Consider the following 15,360-nt stretch of genomic DNA (forward strand, 5'->3'; position numbering starts at 1 on the left):
ATTGCATATTGCTTGTTTGATGACAGTAAAAACTCGATATAGTGCAACTTTTATAAACAATTTCATTTAAACCAACTCGGATTTAACCATTCATCGACGCCTTGTACCACCATATGTCGTGGAAGTACGAGTGCTGGGTGCAGGAGATTGAGATCTTGAACCACTCGAAGAGGATGTGCGACGAAACATAGGGTTAGAGTAGGTATATGTAGATTGTGGCCATCCAGATCCCCATGACCACCAGGAAGTGGGACGAGGTGGGTAAAAGGTATACGATGGATACGCTTGGGGTCCGTAACCAAAGTAGTTGGTAGATGGGTACCAATATGACCGATTGCCGAACAAGGATCCCAAAATACTGCCAGAAGTAAATCCAGACCAAAATCCGTCATTATTAGAACGACTGCCATCGCTGTTTTGACTATTTCCGCCACCTGAACTAGGATATGCTCCCGGGTGGGGTGCAGACGCATGCTGATGAGTATTGTCTTGGGACTCCCATCCATCGTTATAAGGTGGAGGTGGTCCAGAATTTGGATCTACAAGGTTGTTGAAATCAGAGCGTCAGCAACTTGAGATGAGAAATAGCAATGTATTAAATAAACTTACCGAATGAAGTGCCAGCATGAGCTGTGCTGTGAAAAGTACCCCGAGTCTCGGTAGTACGATGGTTTCCCTGGCGTCTAGGTTTGGAACAACAGGCAAGCGAGATCCGATAGGCAATAAAGGCAAATACGGCTGTCCAGATAATAAACCCAATCCAACTGCTACCGTCTGTGTTTTCAGTATAATAGTGTTCTTTAGATTTCCAGAATGACCAGGAAGGTTTCCATTTTTCTCCAAATCGATGGTGTTCCTTGCTTGGTCGAGTGCGATCGTACAATGCAGTCCGGACAAGAGTATATTCAAGTCCACATGAACCAGCAAGCACAAATGGGTCTTCGGGATATGCCCAACCTTCACACGCAACAACCATTTCAGATCCAAACTTGACAGTGCTATCCAGTTCAGCAGTGCATGCCCATTGTACATCCACTCCATCTGTTCCCTTGTTGATACACTGGACAGTTTGAGGCAAGAGAGCAGTATCTGAACAGGCTGACTTTGAAGATGAAAAGAAACCACTGTTTCCAGAATTGACACAAGAGAGCTGCTTTACAGGAGATGATCGACGAGCAGTAGTCATTCGTCCGGCGTGAAGAGTCAATGCCTGAATGTTTGTTAAGCGAACTTTTTTATGAGAAGCAGCAGTAGCTGTTGGTGCAAGAATGCATACTAAAAAAAGCAAGAGTGTCACTAGAGAAGAGTGTTGAAACATCTGCCGAGAGCAGGACTTCATTTTGAATTGCAGTTTACTAATGGTTTAAGAAATAGTCTTTTGGATTAAAATTGACATTTAACAAACAATGCCACGTCACAAGTCGCATTGGCCACTTGGCTGCATTTGATTGGCCAGACTCGAACATGTTTTCACAGCCAGTAATCGTCAACGTGTATTGTGTTCGACTCAGCAGCTTTTACTGGCACATTCATCCAAAATGCAATCAATAGTACTTTAAACAATCCACTGCAAAATGAATACAAAAATATCAGAAAAAATCAATCGCTTCCGGGTGGGCTCGAACCACCAACCTCCTGATTAACAGTCAGACGCGCTAGCCAATTGCGCCACGGAAGCTCATGTCTGAAAAACTTTTGATTTTCAATTTTATTCTTATTGCCATACTATACTATTGTTTTTATGCATTTGTTTTTTTGTCAAGGCTGATAAACCAATTAATATGTAGTCATTGTTTATTCCGAATCAAAAGGAAATCACTGCAAGATATACATAGAATGTTTACTTTATATGAATACGGCTGCGATATTGCACTTTCATTCCAGACTGTTGTCCAATACTGTCTACAACCAATTGATAAAACATGCCACAATCTACAAAAATAATTTAATGAGCCAAAGCTATTCTGATTTTTGACTACAGTTGAGTTGCATCGATTGTCAATTCAGCTAGTTGTGCAATTCCTTTTGCTATATCCAAAGCTGACTTGGAATCTCGCGGGATATCATGTCCAGCATCATGTTTCAAATAAACTTGGTTGCTGGTAGTGTAAAGCTGATCGACACGTTGTAGTTCGTTGGATGTTTCTTGATAGCTGTAGATGTGCATGTTGGGCACAGACAAGTGTTTACCAGTTGCTTGGTAATCTGATGGAAGTATTCCCGAACATAAAATGCTAAACCTCCATAATCGTGCAATTTGGCCTGACAAGGACAACTGGTCCATTGCACAAACCATGATAGCACCCTGAGAAAATCCAAGCAGCCCATCAACCGGACCAATATTATCTAATTCATTGATAATATAACCAGCAGCCGTCTCTACACTGCCAATACTGTGATCATATTCGGGAAGCCACGAGTACCATGACTCGTCACTATAATATTCAGATAATGCTGATATCAAAGTAAAGCATTAGAATTTAAATATTTGCAAATGATTGTTCAACCAGTGCTCCGTAAATACATATCAACCAACTAAAATACTTACGAGATGAATCTACTTTGCATGGCCCATTGATGTAGATAAACTCGACATGATCTCCAAAATAGTTTTGGACAGTTGACAACTGAAACTCCATGTGTGTAGCACAAGATGCAATTCCATGAATACATGCAATTCTAATTTTACGAGGAAAATTCCATGTTTGACGAATTGGAGCAGAGTGTGCGACGGATTGGCATGCATGCATCGCGATCATTGATGCCAATCGAGACAAAGTTCTCAGTTTGAAAACATCCATTACACGTATTTCAAGATTGGATTGGATGCAGGCTGCAACAACCTTGGTGACTGAAAGTGAATCACCCCCAATTTCAAAAAATGATGTGTTGCGTTGGATCAGTGACAGATTCACATCAAGAACTTGGGACCAAATCCGAGCCAAATGCATTTCGGTATCGTTAAGCATCTCATCAACAACATTGATATTTATCGCTGCAAGCGCTTTTTTGTCCGTTTTGCCATTTGCATTGCTTGGCATTGACTCGAGCGCAACAAACACGGCCGGAATCATATAAACTGGTAAAATAGTCGAAACCATATCACGGAGCTTATCAACATCGATATTTGATGGAGTTACAAAGCCAACCACATGAGTACTGTTTAAAATAGCAATAGCAGATGACACGTGTGGATATCTCATCATTGCAGCTGCTATTTCGTTCAATTCAATTCGATAGCCTTTGAACTTGATTTGATCGTCCAATCGACCAATAATCTCAAAACTACCATTTGGAGCAAGTCTTGCAAAATCGCCTGTTTTGAACATGCGACCACCATTAATATTGGAAAATGGATCTGGAAAGAAACAGTCAGAAACTTGTTTTGGTAGATTAATGTAACCCTCTGAAATACCTATTCCACCAATATACATTTCTCCCACTGTTCCAATAGGCACTTGACGACCATTACTGTCAAGAATATAACTACTCGTGTTCTGTAGTACAGAGCCAACAGTAACAGGACGGTCTAGATATAAACGTCCTAAATGACTAATGATTGAGGCTTCGGTTGGACCGTATGCATTGCTCAGCTGAACATGGGACGACCACTTTTGTTTTAAACCAGCTGGAACAATTTCTCCTGCCAAAACTACATGTTTTAAGTTTGGATAATCATGAGGATTTCCCAGCTGAGAAAGACCAGTTGGAGTAATGAACACAGTCGAGACTGATTGGATACCATCATCAATACACTCATCCCGTCTCAAAACAAGTGTTGCACCAAAACTAAGTGCACCCCAAATCTCCCACTGGCAAACGTCAAAGCCAATTGCCATAAACTGGAAAACACGAGCACCAGGATGTATACCAACCTGTTTGGATTGATTCGCAATAATATTGATGGCACCATGGTGAGGAACAGGAACACCTTTGGGTTTACCCGTCGATCCTGAAGTGTACACTATAATAAACGGAGACGCGGCTGAAACTGCAGGCAAAAGTGGTAATGTCGGCATAGGAACTTCAGATAGTAAAGTGCATAAATCAACATTAATGATCCGAAGCATATCTAAACCGCATACAAAAGTAGTATCGATTTGGAATGCAGTAGTAAGTACAGCTGAAACATTCGAATCATGCATTATAAACTGTATACGCTCTGCAGGAAACTTTGAATCGATAGGCACAATAACAGCACCAGTCTTGAGAATAGCCAGCAATGAAACAGAGAATTCCAGACATCGCTGCATGACAACAGCAACACGAGATCCAAGGTTGATTCCCTGTGAGATCAGTTGGGATGCCAACACATTTCCACAGTAATCAAGCTGACCATAAGTAAGAGTCTGATCACCCGCCTCGATAGCAGGCCAATCAGAATGAAGCGTGGCTTGATACTCGAAACCATGGTGGACGAGCTCATACGGTAGCGGAATAGTTTGACCAAATGAGTATTTTGATATTTGATTCACCTGCATGTCAGACAGATTCCATAAACAATCAATCGTGGAAGTTGGATCAGCTATACATTTGATTATGCTACTCAAAGTGAAAATGAATTCTTCAAGTATCAATCGAGACTGCTCCGTGCATACTCGCTTGCTGTGTTTCATGGTCAAATTGATAGTGTCGTGTTTGGGAAATATAATAAGTTCCATATCAAACTCTGTATTGGTATCATGAGAGGATAGCGAATCATCAAGCTCAAAATCTGGATAATATTCTGTGCCAATTGGCATATTTTCATACACAAAAAGTGTGTTGAATAAACATTCCTGTTCAGTCATTTTACTCCATTTTTTGATATCCGACAATGATGTCTGCGAAAATGAAAGCAGTTCCGTGTGATCCTGCTGAAGCGAACTCAAGATTTTAGTAATATGGCAAGAATCGTCAAATTTGACTCTGCACGGCACTGTATTGATAAGTAATCCAACCATACTAATTATTGTATTTGCCAATCAATAAAAACATGTCAATCACCAAAATGCACATCATCCGACTCATATCAATTCTACTCACGATTCAACATCTGCAACTGGAATATCTCGACCAGAAATAACTTGAACAAACAAAACGTCATTTGATCGAACATACTTGCGAAGCGTGGCTGCCCATGCTGTTTTCAACAGCACCGCTACCGTGATTTCTGCTTGCTGAGCCAAATGTTGAAGATGCTCAACAGTGAATGGGCAGTCGGAGTGAATGACAACATTCCGAGTTGATTCGATTGCTTTATTCCAAAACTCCAATGGCTGGCATGGCATAACATTTTGCAAATAGGTGCTCCAAAATTTCTTAGCCTTGGTCATGTCTTGAGCGTAAACATAGTCAATAAAGCTACGATACAATGGTCGTTGTATAACTTGTGATCCATAATAACCAGCATATAGATCCGACATGATCAATGGCATTGACCACCCATCGAATAATGCGTGATGAATTGTAAATACAACATGCGCTTTTTCGGTGTTGGGATCAGTAGTCACTGTCAATCGATACCAATTCAAATCTTCAAGAGTGAACCCACGGCACCTATCTTTTGATAGAAACGTTTGGATATCATCTGATGTAATGCTCACATTTGCAGAGTGTACTTCTGGTTGGACTATCTGACACACACCTGCAGCAGCAGTTGCCACAAATGTAGTTCGTAGTATGTCACGGACTTTAACGGCTTGAAGCAAAGCAAATCTAAGAGAATCTATATTTAATGATTGTTTAGATTTGAATACGAACTGGTATAGATATTCTCGTCGATCCCGTAGGGTACTCGTGACCATGGCAGCTTGCAAATCTGAGCAAGGAAATATATCGACATGTCGGTCGCCAAGCCCAAGTCGCGGCAGATGTATTTTCCGAATCTCATCAATTGCCTCGAGCGATATCGATGCAGGTGGATCAATTTGAGCACACAGTTCACCTATGCCTAGCCCACTAACCATATCTTCCAGTCGACTGAGTGACTTGCAACTTATCACTTGCGATGACGTGAGTTTTTTTCCAGCTTTTCGAGCCATTGCTGCTATTTTAATTGCTGATATGGAGTCACCACCTATAGAAACAAATGAATCATCGCGCTTGAGGGAATTCATATCGACGCCTAGTATATCTGAATACATTTTTTTAACCTCGGCTGGTAGTTTTGGTGAAGTATCGATTGGCAACTCGACCATACTCTCAGAATTTAGATTTGGCACCAATTGATGATTTTCAAGATTGACGTTTTCTAGTGATACAAGATCCATTTCAGAAAGTAAATTGCACGACGATTGTGCATAAAACGTGGAATTTGGGATATGCTGCTTTGATTTTAACAAGCCCAGCCTATGTGGATGGTTGATATAATGTGTCTGATCCACAGTATCTTCCAGGGGTTTGGCATGACTAAATGGATCCAAAACTGTCAATGTCTGACCCAATGATAGTGTTGAGAGTAGATGCACTATGGCTTTGTCTGGTTTCAAGTACAATTCTGAATGCATTGGTTTTGAATATTCCTGTAATGCCTGTCCTGCAACAACTGCTTCTGCAAGCTCATAGTGAGTCATGGTCTAAAATAAATTCAAGTTCAATTAATTAACGCTGCAAATATCAACGATACATTGGGATTGACAAAAAATTAAGCTTTCTTTGATGCGTAAACCAAACGTTGAAAACTTACATATGGCGGCTCGGCAAGATCAAAAATAAGTGCACAATCAATTTTTTTTGGTAAAAATGGTTTATAAGGACAAGATTTGTCGGGATGAGCATCATCATTGCCATGATTGGTATAATCTGATGTGGGAGCAACATGTATGACGGATTTTTCATGTAAAGTGACGATGGATATCATTGAAGATTTGATTGGTGGTATTGTATCCTTGTCTTGATGGATCAGACTTGAACTGTATGCGGCCGAGGAAACTGGCAGAATTGAGATATTAGCCCAGAGTGCTGCCATGATTACAACAACCATATGAATAGAACCATCCATATTAACCAAGATTGGTAGAATTTCATTGTCTGTATGAGATTGATAGGTGAAGAGCTTCAAGGCCAGATTGAAAGAATACTGCGATAGTTGTCCATATGTAATTTGAACTGTATTCTGATCATTCGCCAGTGCAACAGCGTTGATACTTTTTGTAAAATGATACTCGATCAATGAAAATACTGACACGGGATCGCTGAGTTGAGTTGGTACATTAAATTGAAAGTCTAATGAAGTGGTAAAAATACCAAATATAAATGGCAAACCCAGTTAAACGCGCCAAGCAAAAGCCTTGTTTGTACACAATTAAAGTGGTGGGTTTAACACCCAACTATCCTTTGTACTAAAATATTCCAATTCACTATAAACAATACCTTTGATGTGACATGCTTCAAGAGGCTGGGTTGAATGGCCAATACACTCATTTTGACTAGTGTTAGATCCAGCAATACCTGGTGTAGTCACTTTTAATTCAAAGCCAACCGGAATAGACAGTGACTGCTAATAGAAAGCAGTAAAAATGTCATTGATACTGTCAGTCATACAAGCATGGCATGCAATTGCCTACTGATGTCCAAGATTAGTGCAAATTCACCTGTTTATTTCGCTCAACTTGTTCCATTTTGTGTACTGGGTCAATTTGCCAAATCTAAATAGTAGGATTGTGTGATGGATATCAAAATATAGATGAAATATAGCAAGCAATACAGTGATTCAATTTATATACATGGCATGAATGCAGGTGGCAGTTGTGCTAAGCAATTCATTAATCGCATGCAATCGAGCATACATCTGCCATGCATTATAGTGTTTGTGAGCATCCACGTTTACTAAACAATACATCCACTTTAATATGTAAACAACGGGTTTGGTGCCTATATGATTGGTTTATATTGCAAAGCATATACAATTCCAAGCTGTATGAATTGATGGCATCCAATCGTACTGTTTGTACAAACGATGGGCCAATTGAGTAGTCTTGACCAAGATTGACCTCTTCAACAAGCCAGTTGATTATTATAACTCGGCTCAATGCCAAACCACTAAATAGTACATATGCACTACCATTCTCATGATTCATGAGCAGGCAGTCATGGGTTATTGGCAATACCCATCACAATCATCCTGTGACTGTCACCATTGTTGGCTATCCATATCTTTACGTTCAACTCTGCTAAAAACTGGCTTTATAGCAGCAATGCAGATCTATTCATTCGCTCTTGCAACAAAAAGAAATATGCTTGCCACCCAGTTTTTCCGTCTGCCATCTTGGTTTTGGTAGAATAAACAATTGTCGATTTTATTTAGTCGGGTATTGAAGGAGATTCATCCCGACTAAATCTTTTTAAAACTTGTCTGATTGCTCGTCTGTTCTCATGCAACGATCCATGTCACTTGGCCATAATGACTCTTGCATACAACACTTGTATTGTTATGGAAATATACACATTGGAAATAGTCCAATACATTGAGCTACAGGTTGTGTCAATATAACCCATGTCTATAGGCTCAAGATTAATGAATTGAATAGTCAGATTGCATGCCAAAAATCAAAAAGGTAACCCAAAGATGAAGAATATTTCATTAAATGTAAATCCAACCAAACCAAGTCCTCTACGATCCAAGTCAGTTGCATCGCTCCAGAAACACAAATCTCCATCCATTGTGACTAGCTTAATCAAAGAGACCGAAACCCATGTCACCATCGGATTCCTCAGACTCTTCCTTGGCGGCAGCAGCAGCACCACCGCTTGCGGCAGGTGCAGAGGTAGCAGCAGCAGCGACAGGTGCAGCGGCAGCAAAGCGAGATGGATCAGCAAGGATCGATTTGATCTAGTTATCGGTAGCATTTAGAATTGAAAAAAGTTAGTAAACCAGAGTTCAGATCATTACATGAACCAAAAAATAGCCTTTTGTTTGAAAACAAGACATTCACTCATGTAAAAATTAGAGTGTTTTGCAATAAATCATCCAATTGCTTGTCGCAAAGTAAGATTGTAATCCTAGTGAATGTAGTAGATTTAAACAGTTCCAGCCAATGCTCTAGATCTAAATCTAGAATACAACATAATGGATACGTACTTTGTCGGCAGCATCAAAGGTGTACTCTTCAAGAGCAACACCGACAGAAAGAACATTCTTGTAGCCATTGACAAGCAGATGGGGAACAGATGCAACAGTGGGGAAACCAAGACCGAGAGAAAGAGCAGTGACGGTGGTAATACCAGTGAGCAAATGACCGATAAGCACGTCATCGGTAATGTCAAGAATAGAGGCGTCAAAGACGGTGCCATTTTCGTAGATGGATGTAATGGTAAGACCGTAGGTGAAGGGAGAAATGTTCAACATGTTGAGCAACTGAGCCTCGGAAGCACCAACTCTGTTGCCAGCAGTAATGATCTCGACATCGCTGATGATTTCAATAGTACCACGAGCAATCTTTGTGGCAATACCAATAGCCTGGAAGAACGAGGTTTTTCCGGGTTCCATACCAGTGTTACCAGCAGGCACGGTGACATTAACGGGAGCAACAGCTCCAGCCTTGGCGGGAGCTTGAACACGGTTGGAGAGAATGTCATCACGAATATCCTTGAGATCGTTCTTGGTGAAGACAAAGCCAATGTTGCCACGAACAAGAGCAAGAAGCTTTTCAAACTGAGGGTTCTCGGGAAGAGCGTTGCGCAGAGCACGACGAACCATAGTGTTCTTTCCCATAAGAACAACAGCCTTTCCACGGAGGGATTTACGGATCTGATGCATCTGGTTGGAGCCGACATTGTCAACATTGACAATGAAGACAGTAGAGTAGTCGGTCAACAACTCATTGAGTTTGGTGAAATAGTTTTCCTTTTTAGTGCGTGCTGATCAAACATGATAGTTAGCAAATCCTGATTGATTCAAGAATTTTATTGTTTCAAACTTACCGTCTCCCCCAGCCATTCTTTCGTGTTCAAGGGGTTCCTTAGATATGGAGTTTCAAGACGACTAATTCAATAAGATAGTTTAGTAATCGATTGGAATCAGGCCATGCATAGATGGATGGATGAGGATTGCAGCTGCCGTCTACTTACACAGAATCGATTGATGGACAAACCTGTGTCTGGCTGCAAGTCTCAATCTGACAGTATTTCCACGTGACTAAGTAAATGCAATCACGTGGTATTGCAGTGTTCATGGATTCGCCATTGCAGATACGAATCTCCATTAGATTCAACTACACATACTAGTATATCCGAGTATACATTCATAAACTACTTTCCATACGATTACTTGATAGAATCACGTTCAGACTTGTCACTCTGCCAACTTCCACACGAACACTGGATCTGCTTATGTCGTCCAACACACCACGTAAACCAGCTATTGCTGACCCACTCACTTCTGGACTGCTGGCTTGTCGTCGTCTTCAATTAAGTTTAGATGAATGGGATCCTGCAGCACATGATTATTCTGACAAAACACAACGCTCTCGCTCTGATATAATGGCACTGATAACAGCTATTGAATCTGCATTGCAGACTGTAACCAGTCTTAAAGTTCAACCCTCTGTTTCTTGTTTGCGCAGACTGCATTTGGCACCTGACAAGATATCTTATTTGTTTGATTCTCTATTGACCGACTGTCAAATAGGCTCGAATATGGCACTACAGCAAGTGCTGGATATCATCGAATCCGTTCAACACGACTTGAACAAACTTCGCGTCGGTGCTGTCCCTGGTAATTCAGCAACTACTGGATCTACAACGACATCCAGCTGCGCATCTGTGCATCATCTTCCACCCCATAAAAAAAATATATTGGCCGATAATAAGGTGCCTTTAAACCCTCGTGTTGTTTCAGCTTCTGTTTCTAAATCGCATTCTTTGACTTTGTCTGCTCCTACAATCGCTCCTGCTGCCATCGCAGATACTGCACCAAATGCCTCATTAAATATAGGTCATGATTCTATTGTAGTAAAAAAACAGCATCTTCCCCCACAGACATCTCGTCATCGATCTCGACTTATTTCTTCATCTGTTTCTCGGCATAAATCTACAGATACTATCCCAAAACTAGATGTTGCTCAAAATTCCTTGTCCGTCAAACCAAATCCATCAATAGCCCAAAGTGGCATCACAAGTAACAATAATGAATCAAAAATCCACTCTGGTGTGCTAGATTCAGCTCCATCTATATCCCATCCACGACTCACGCTGTTTCTCCAGTGCGATTCTACAACTCGAAAAGCTACCTACATTCCACCACTGAATGCCATCACTCTCCGAACTCTGTTTAGCAATGTATTCACGCATATTGAACATATTGAAGATTATGATATCTACATACGACATCCAACATTCAATGAAATGTATCTGCTTGAAGATGTAAAAGATATCCATGATGGCAGTGTATTGAAGCTTGTGGCTTTTGGTGACTTGCAAGGTAAGGGTGTGCATCTCAAACTGTTTGTTTTTTAAAGATTATTCACGTAAATCATTTTTTAAACTATTCAGAAAATATAGTCACCGATCATTTACGTATGATTATTGAACGGCTAGATAAATTTGAAACTAATGTTCAAACTATATCTCCGGTAATATCACAGAATACCACTGAACATTATAGTCAGACACGGCTGGATTCGTTGAAATCAAAACAAGTTTCTGATACAATGAGAAAGCTGAAAAATCTAAGATCCATGCACAACGATCTCACCACTTTCATCAACACTCAGATTTCAGAGTTTGCACTCACAATTAAAAATACCTCTCAGCTTCTTATTACGTCTCAAAAATATCAGAATGACTCGGGAATATCTCGTATAGCTTTGCTATCTTCGCTGGACAGCATGGGCGACTATGCAGAAACGTTTGAACATCATCTCAATGCTCTTCGATCTACTGTTGACACGATTCGCGTTGATCTCACTCGTGGTGTGCAAGTGACTTTATACGACATACATCATCTTCGTCAAGATATTGCATCCCTATCCTCCAATGTAGATGACTTTTGTCATAGAATTGTCACTGATATCAAATCCACATGCAAGAGTACATGGGAAAAGGAACTTCAACGCATTGTGGATGAACAGCAGTTTGTCAAGGACCAAGAGGCTTTTGGAGATGAAATGGGACAGAGTATACGCACACTTGATGACTTTCTTACTACGATTGAACACGTTGTCAAAACGATTGAACCCAACATGTCTAATCCAAACCAACCCACTTCCACTTCTGAGCCATCCAACTTTATTTCTCATCGTGTTCCCATTATTCTTGATGTGATGCATGCAGATGAAGCCAAAACGGTTGGAATTCAAAATGTTTTGGCCGAGTTGGAATTTAAAACTGCTGATTTGAGAAACAGTTCTGAGCGACGTGTTGCTGCGTTACATCAAATGGGAGTGATTCGTCCTTTGTTGCAAAAATCTCGAAAATTGGTATCAAGGTTTGAAAAGGAACTTGGAGAACGTATGTCGACCGAAAAGTTGCGCTTACGTGTAGAGTCGGTCATGGAGGTGGAGCAAAAACGCCAGAAAAAAGACTGGGACATGATTACATTGATATACAGTGAGTCTGGCGAGCCATTGCAACATCACTGACTACCAATATTGACTTTAATAAAATTGAGTCGAGTATAAGCTATATTGATGGTTGAGTATCTATTTGAGCCAGGTTCTATAAGTCCATAAATAACCATTTTCATTCAAAAATCTTGTGCAGCATATGCAATGTTTGGAAATAAACCGTGAGTTAAACATGAGTAAAAGCAAATGCTTCAACAATCAAGCATTCAAATTGATGACTTTTATCCATCGTAAAACAGTCATTCATAAAAGTAGTGCATTTTCCTGTAAATCCATACCGCAGCTCTGAATCAAGCTGAATAGCCACATGATCACTAGAGCATGTCAAATACAATCAAACAGAATGTGGTTAGTCTCAAACATGCTATATACCAAATGTTTATATTCTACCTACCCGCCACCACCGATGGTCAAAGACGTTTGTGTAACATTTACAAAGAACGATGCTCCAGTCATGGTCTCGTTCAACCTCCCCACCCAAGGAAACATTTTTGCATGCGGTACCAATGAAAATACAAAGGATTCACCAGTGCCAATCCATTTTCCTGAAAAATGAGGTTCTTCACGCAGATCTGGGATGCCATCGCTCAAATATGCTCCAAAAGTCTCGCCTTTGGTTGTTTCAATTGCCAAAATAATTGGAAATCGACGGTGTAGGGTATGATAAAGACTACGAAGGTTGTATCCGTGTACTTTTGTTGTAAAAACCAACTCAATGGCATCCATGCGTTTGTGCGGCGGGATCCAGCTCCACAGTGCTACCCAGCAATCTGTATCAGCTATGGTTGAAGCAGGTAACAGCTCGACGGGTTGAGGCGACGGAGATGACGATCGTGAATTGGCATGAGATATGCTAAGCGCAGCAGGTGGTTCAGAGTCTGAGCCATTATCACTTTCATCTGCATCTTCAACCAGATCAATATCAATCTGTGGATTTTGTAAACTCAACATGTCAATTGCTGGCACAGCAAGTTTGTCCAAATCATTGGTTTCGGTGAAAATAATTTGGCCCGAGCCCAGTGTATTCATGCACGATACTGGTCGTCGTGATTTTTTTGTATCTGCTTCGACCTGTGATTCTGCATCTGTTTCTTCCTCATAACCCATATACTCCAACTCACTTGCGCGCTGCTGCTGCTGTTGATGATCAAACATGGCAGCGGCTACTCCAAGACCAACAAATTTTGGTAGAGCCCTTTGATACTTTAGACTGTTTTGGACAACATCTATCGAATCAGTGCTTTCTTGACTTACTGCAGCCAACGATGCATGATGCTGGTGCACTCGCTTTACATTGGCATAGTTGATAAATACTCCAGCGGCAATCGCACAAATTTTATCTGCTATGGTTGCATGTTTGGATGATTTCTTTAACGCGTCGTCGCTGAATAGCGCTGGTGTAATCAGTTGATTGATTTCCCAAATCGACTGCATCTGAAGAATTGCACTGCGTTGGTATATCAAGATGGCCATTCCAAAACGCAAAAACGCTTTATAACCTTCAACGAGAAACGAGTCCAAGAATCGCCAAAGGAGTGGTTGAGGTAAAACATGTATAAACATGTTTTGTATCCACGACGTCCAAAATGGATCAGGAGATGTTGAATGAAGGTCTGTAACATGTGCATGAAGTTTACGATCAGTCTGGTAAAGAAGGTTGCCGAATGCTCTACTAAAAAGTTTTGCTTCTTTGTGATGCACGGGAATGTATCCCCATCGACGAGATGAGCTCGATTCGCCTGGCATAAGGGATTTAGCTGGCTGTGACAAAGAAGATTGAGATGGGTGTTTGAAAGAATTAAGCTGAAGTAGCGAGTTGACACAACCCAACAGTGTATCAGCGGAATCAATATGATGAGCCAAAAGTTCAACCAGTGGAGGAAGAAAAGGACAGTATTCTAGCATGGGATTGTCATGAGCAACAATGCATAGAATATGACGTACAACCACTGATCCAGCAGGAGTCAAAGCAAGAGTGTTTTGCTGAGATCTACCACCAAAAGTAGGCGGAATCGGATCCGGTGGAATCACCAAGCCATATGTGCGAGTTTGGGAGCGAAGAAAGTCGCGTTCGAATGCTGTGTATCGATTCAACGCATTCCAAGTGGATTGTCAAAATGATCAAATCAGCTCGTTAGACTCATGCCAATGAACTGCTCAAAGGCATTCAGAAACCATGCTTGACAAGATCTTACCTTCAAGTTGCGATACTTTGAGCAGTTTGGGATATATTGTTTTGCGCAATTGAGAAGGAATTCCTCCTATAATCATTGTCTTGAGTTTTGTTTTGTCGAGAGGCAAGGCAGAGCAATACTTTTCCACTTTAGGATCCAGCCATGCTTCCTGATTCTATTTAAAAGCAGTTGAAAAACAAGGGGTATTGCATTCGCAAGTGTCAGTACTGTTCAACTCGAGTGTCAAAGTGCTGAATCTGACGATTTGAATCAACCATTTCAAGAGTGTAGTGATGGTAAACTATAGGGTATAGTAATAAGCTTGAATGATTCTGGCATCTCCAACAGACAGGACAGTATCAACTATTTCTAAAACAATATGATCCAATGAATGCCTTGCCAAGCTAATACAAGATGAATGTCGGCAAGACTGCTTTAAACGTAGACTGTTATAGTTTAAATGAACTCACATCAGGCTCGCATCCAGGCTCAAACACACTGTCGTTGACCCATACTGCATGTGACATTGGTAATGGGAAAGAATTTAAAGCCATATTGTTCATGTAAAATGAAGCTTTTCTGTATCTTGCACTAAATGGTTAAATATTTAGTTTTCCTATTGCAAATCGACTTGAATACAT

The 15,360-nt window shown here is 40.7% G+C and overlaps 5 protein-coding genes across 5 annotated transcripts; 1 reads left to right on the forward strand and 4 right to left on the reverse strand.

Annotated features, from left to right (window-relative positions):
- Positions 1 to 41: 41 nt before the first annotated feature.
- Positions 42 to 1,354, reverse strand: BATDEDRAFT_36625 (uncharacterized protein). The gene is made up of 2 exons (XM_006676786.1): positions 610 to 1,354; positions 42 to 539 (listed from the first exon to the last, which is right to left on the reverse strand). The coding sequence occupies exons 1-2, from the start codon at positions 1,337 to 1,339 to the stop codon at positions 91 to 93; spliced, it is 1,179 nt and encodes a 392-aa protein (XP_006676849.1). The 5' UTR covers positions 1,340 to 1,354; the 3' UTR covers positions 42 to 90.
- Positions 1,355 to 1,975: 621 nt separating this feature from the next.
- Positions 1,976 to 7,601, reverse strand: BATDEDRAFT_22926 (uncharacterized protein; the record flags this gene model as incomplete). The annotated part of the gene is made up of 6 exons (XM_006676604.1): positions 1,976 to 2,454; positions 2,549 to 4,944; positions 5,026 to 6,557; positions 6,668 to 7,206; positions 7,354 to 7,480; positions 7,575 to 7,601. The coding sequence occupies 6 exons, from the start codon at positions 7,599 to 7,601 to the stop codon at positions 1,976 to 1,978; spliced, it is 5,100 nt and encodes a 1,699-aa protein (XP_006676667.1).
- A 938-nt stretch (positions 7,602 to 8,539) lies between these two features.
- BATDEDRAFT_15859 (ribosomal protein P0) lies at positions 8,540 to 9,964 on the reverse strand. The gene is made up of 3 exons (XM_006676496.1): positions 9,904 to 9,964; positions 9,062 to 9,840; positions 8,540 to 8,812 (listed from the first exon to the last, which is right to left on the reverse strand). Exons 1-3 carry the CDS (start codon positions 9,917 to 9,919, stop codon positions 8,654 to 8,656), a joined length of 954 nt encoding a protein of 317 aa, XP_006676559.1. The 5' UTR covers positions 9,920 to 9,964; the 3' UTR covers positions 8,540 to 8,653.
- A 1,889-nt stretch (positions 9,965 to 11,853) lies between these two features.
- Positions 11,854 to 12,602, forward strand: BATDEDRAFT_36626 (uncharacterized protein). Its single transcript, XM_006676787.1, has one exon. It carries the CDS (start codon positions 12,087 to 12,089, stop codon positions 12,558 to 12,560), a length of 474 nt encoding a protein of 157 aa, XP_006676850.1. The 5' UTR covers positions 11,854 to 12,086; the 3' UTR covers positions 12,561 to 12,602.
- Positions 12,603 to 12,935: 333 nt separating this feature from the next.
- On the reverse strand, positions 12,936 to 15,246 carry BATDEDRAFT_86239 (uncharacterized protein; the record flags this gene model as incomplete). Its single annotated transcript, XM_006676989.1, has 3 exons — positions 12,936 to 14,623; positions 14,741 to 14,894; positions 15,190 to 15,246. 3 exons carry the CDS (start codon positions 15,244 to 15,246, stop codon positions 12,936 to 12,938), a joined length of 1,899 nt encoding a protein of 632 aa, XP_006677052.1.
- Positions 15,247 to 15,360: the final 114 nt, after the last annotated feature.

This window comes from Batrachochytrium dendrobatidis (assembly GCF_000203795.2).
Source record: "Batrachochytrium dendrobatidis JAM81 unplaced genomic scaffold BATDEscaffold_2, whole genome shotgun sequence".
Classification (NCBI taxonomy): domain Eukaryota; kingdom Fungi; phylum Chytridiomycota; class Chytridiomycetes; order Rhizophydiales; genus Batrachochytrium; species Batrachochytrium dendrobatidis.

Coding starts and splice junctions, on each gene's coding strand:
- BATDEDRAFT_36625 (XM_006676786.1), bottom strand. CDS start 1,339: ATGAAGTCCTGCTCTCGGCAGATGTTTCAACACTCTTCTCTAGTGACA. Junction 540..609: donor TCATGCTGGCACTTCATTCG/GTAAGTTTATTT, acceptor ACAACCTTGTAG/ATCCAAATTCTGGACCACCT.
- BATDEDRAFT_15859 (XM_006676496.1), bottom strand. Junction 8,813..9,061: donor CCTTTGATGCTGCCGACAAA/GTACGTATCCAT, acceptor ACCGATAACTAG/ATCAAATCGATCCTTGCTGA.
- BATDEDRAFT_36626 (XM_006676787.1), top strand. CDS start 12,087: ATGGGACAGAGTATACGCACACTTGATGACTTTCTTACTACGATTGAA.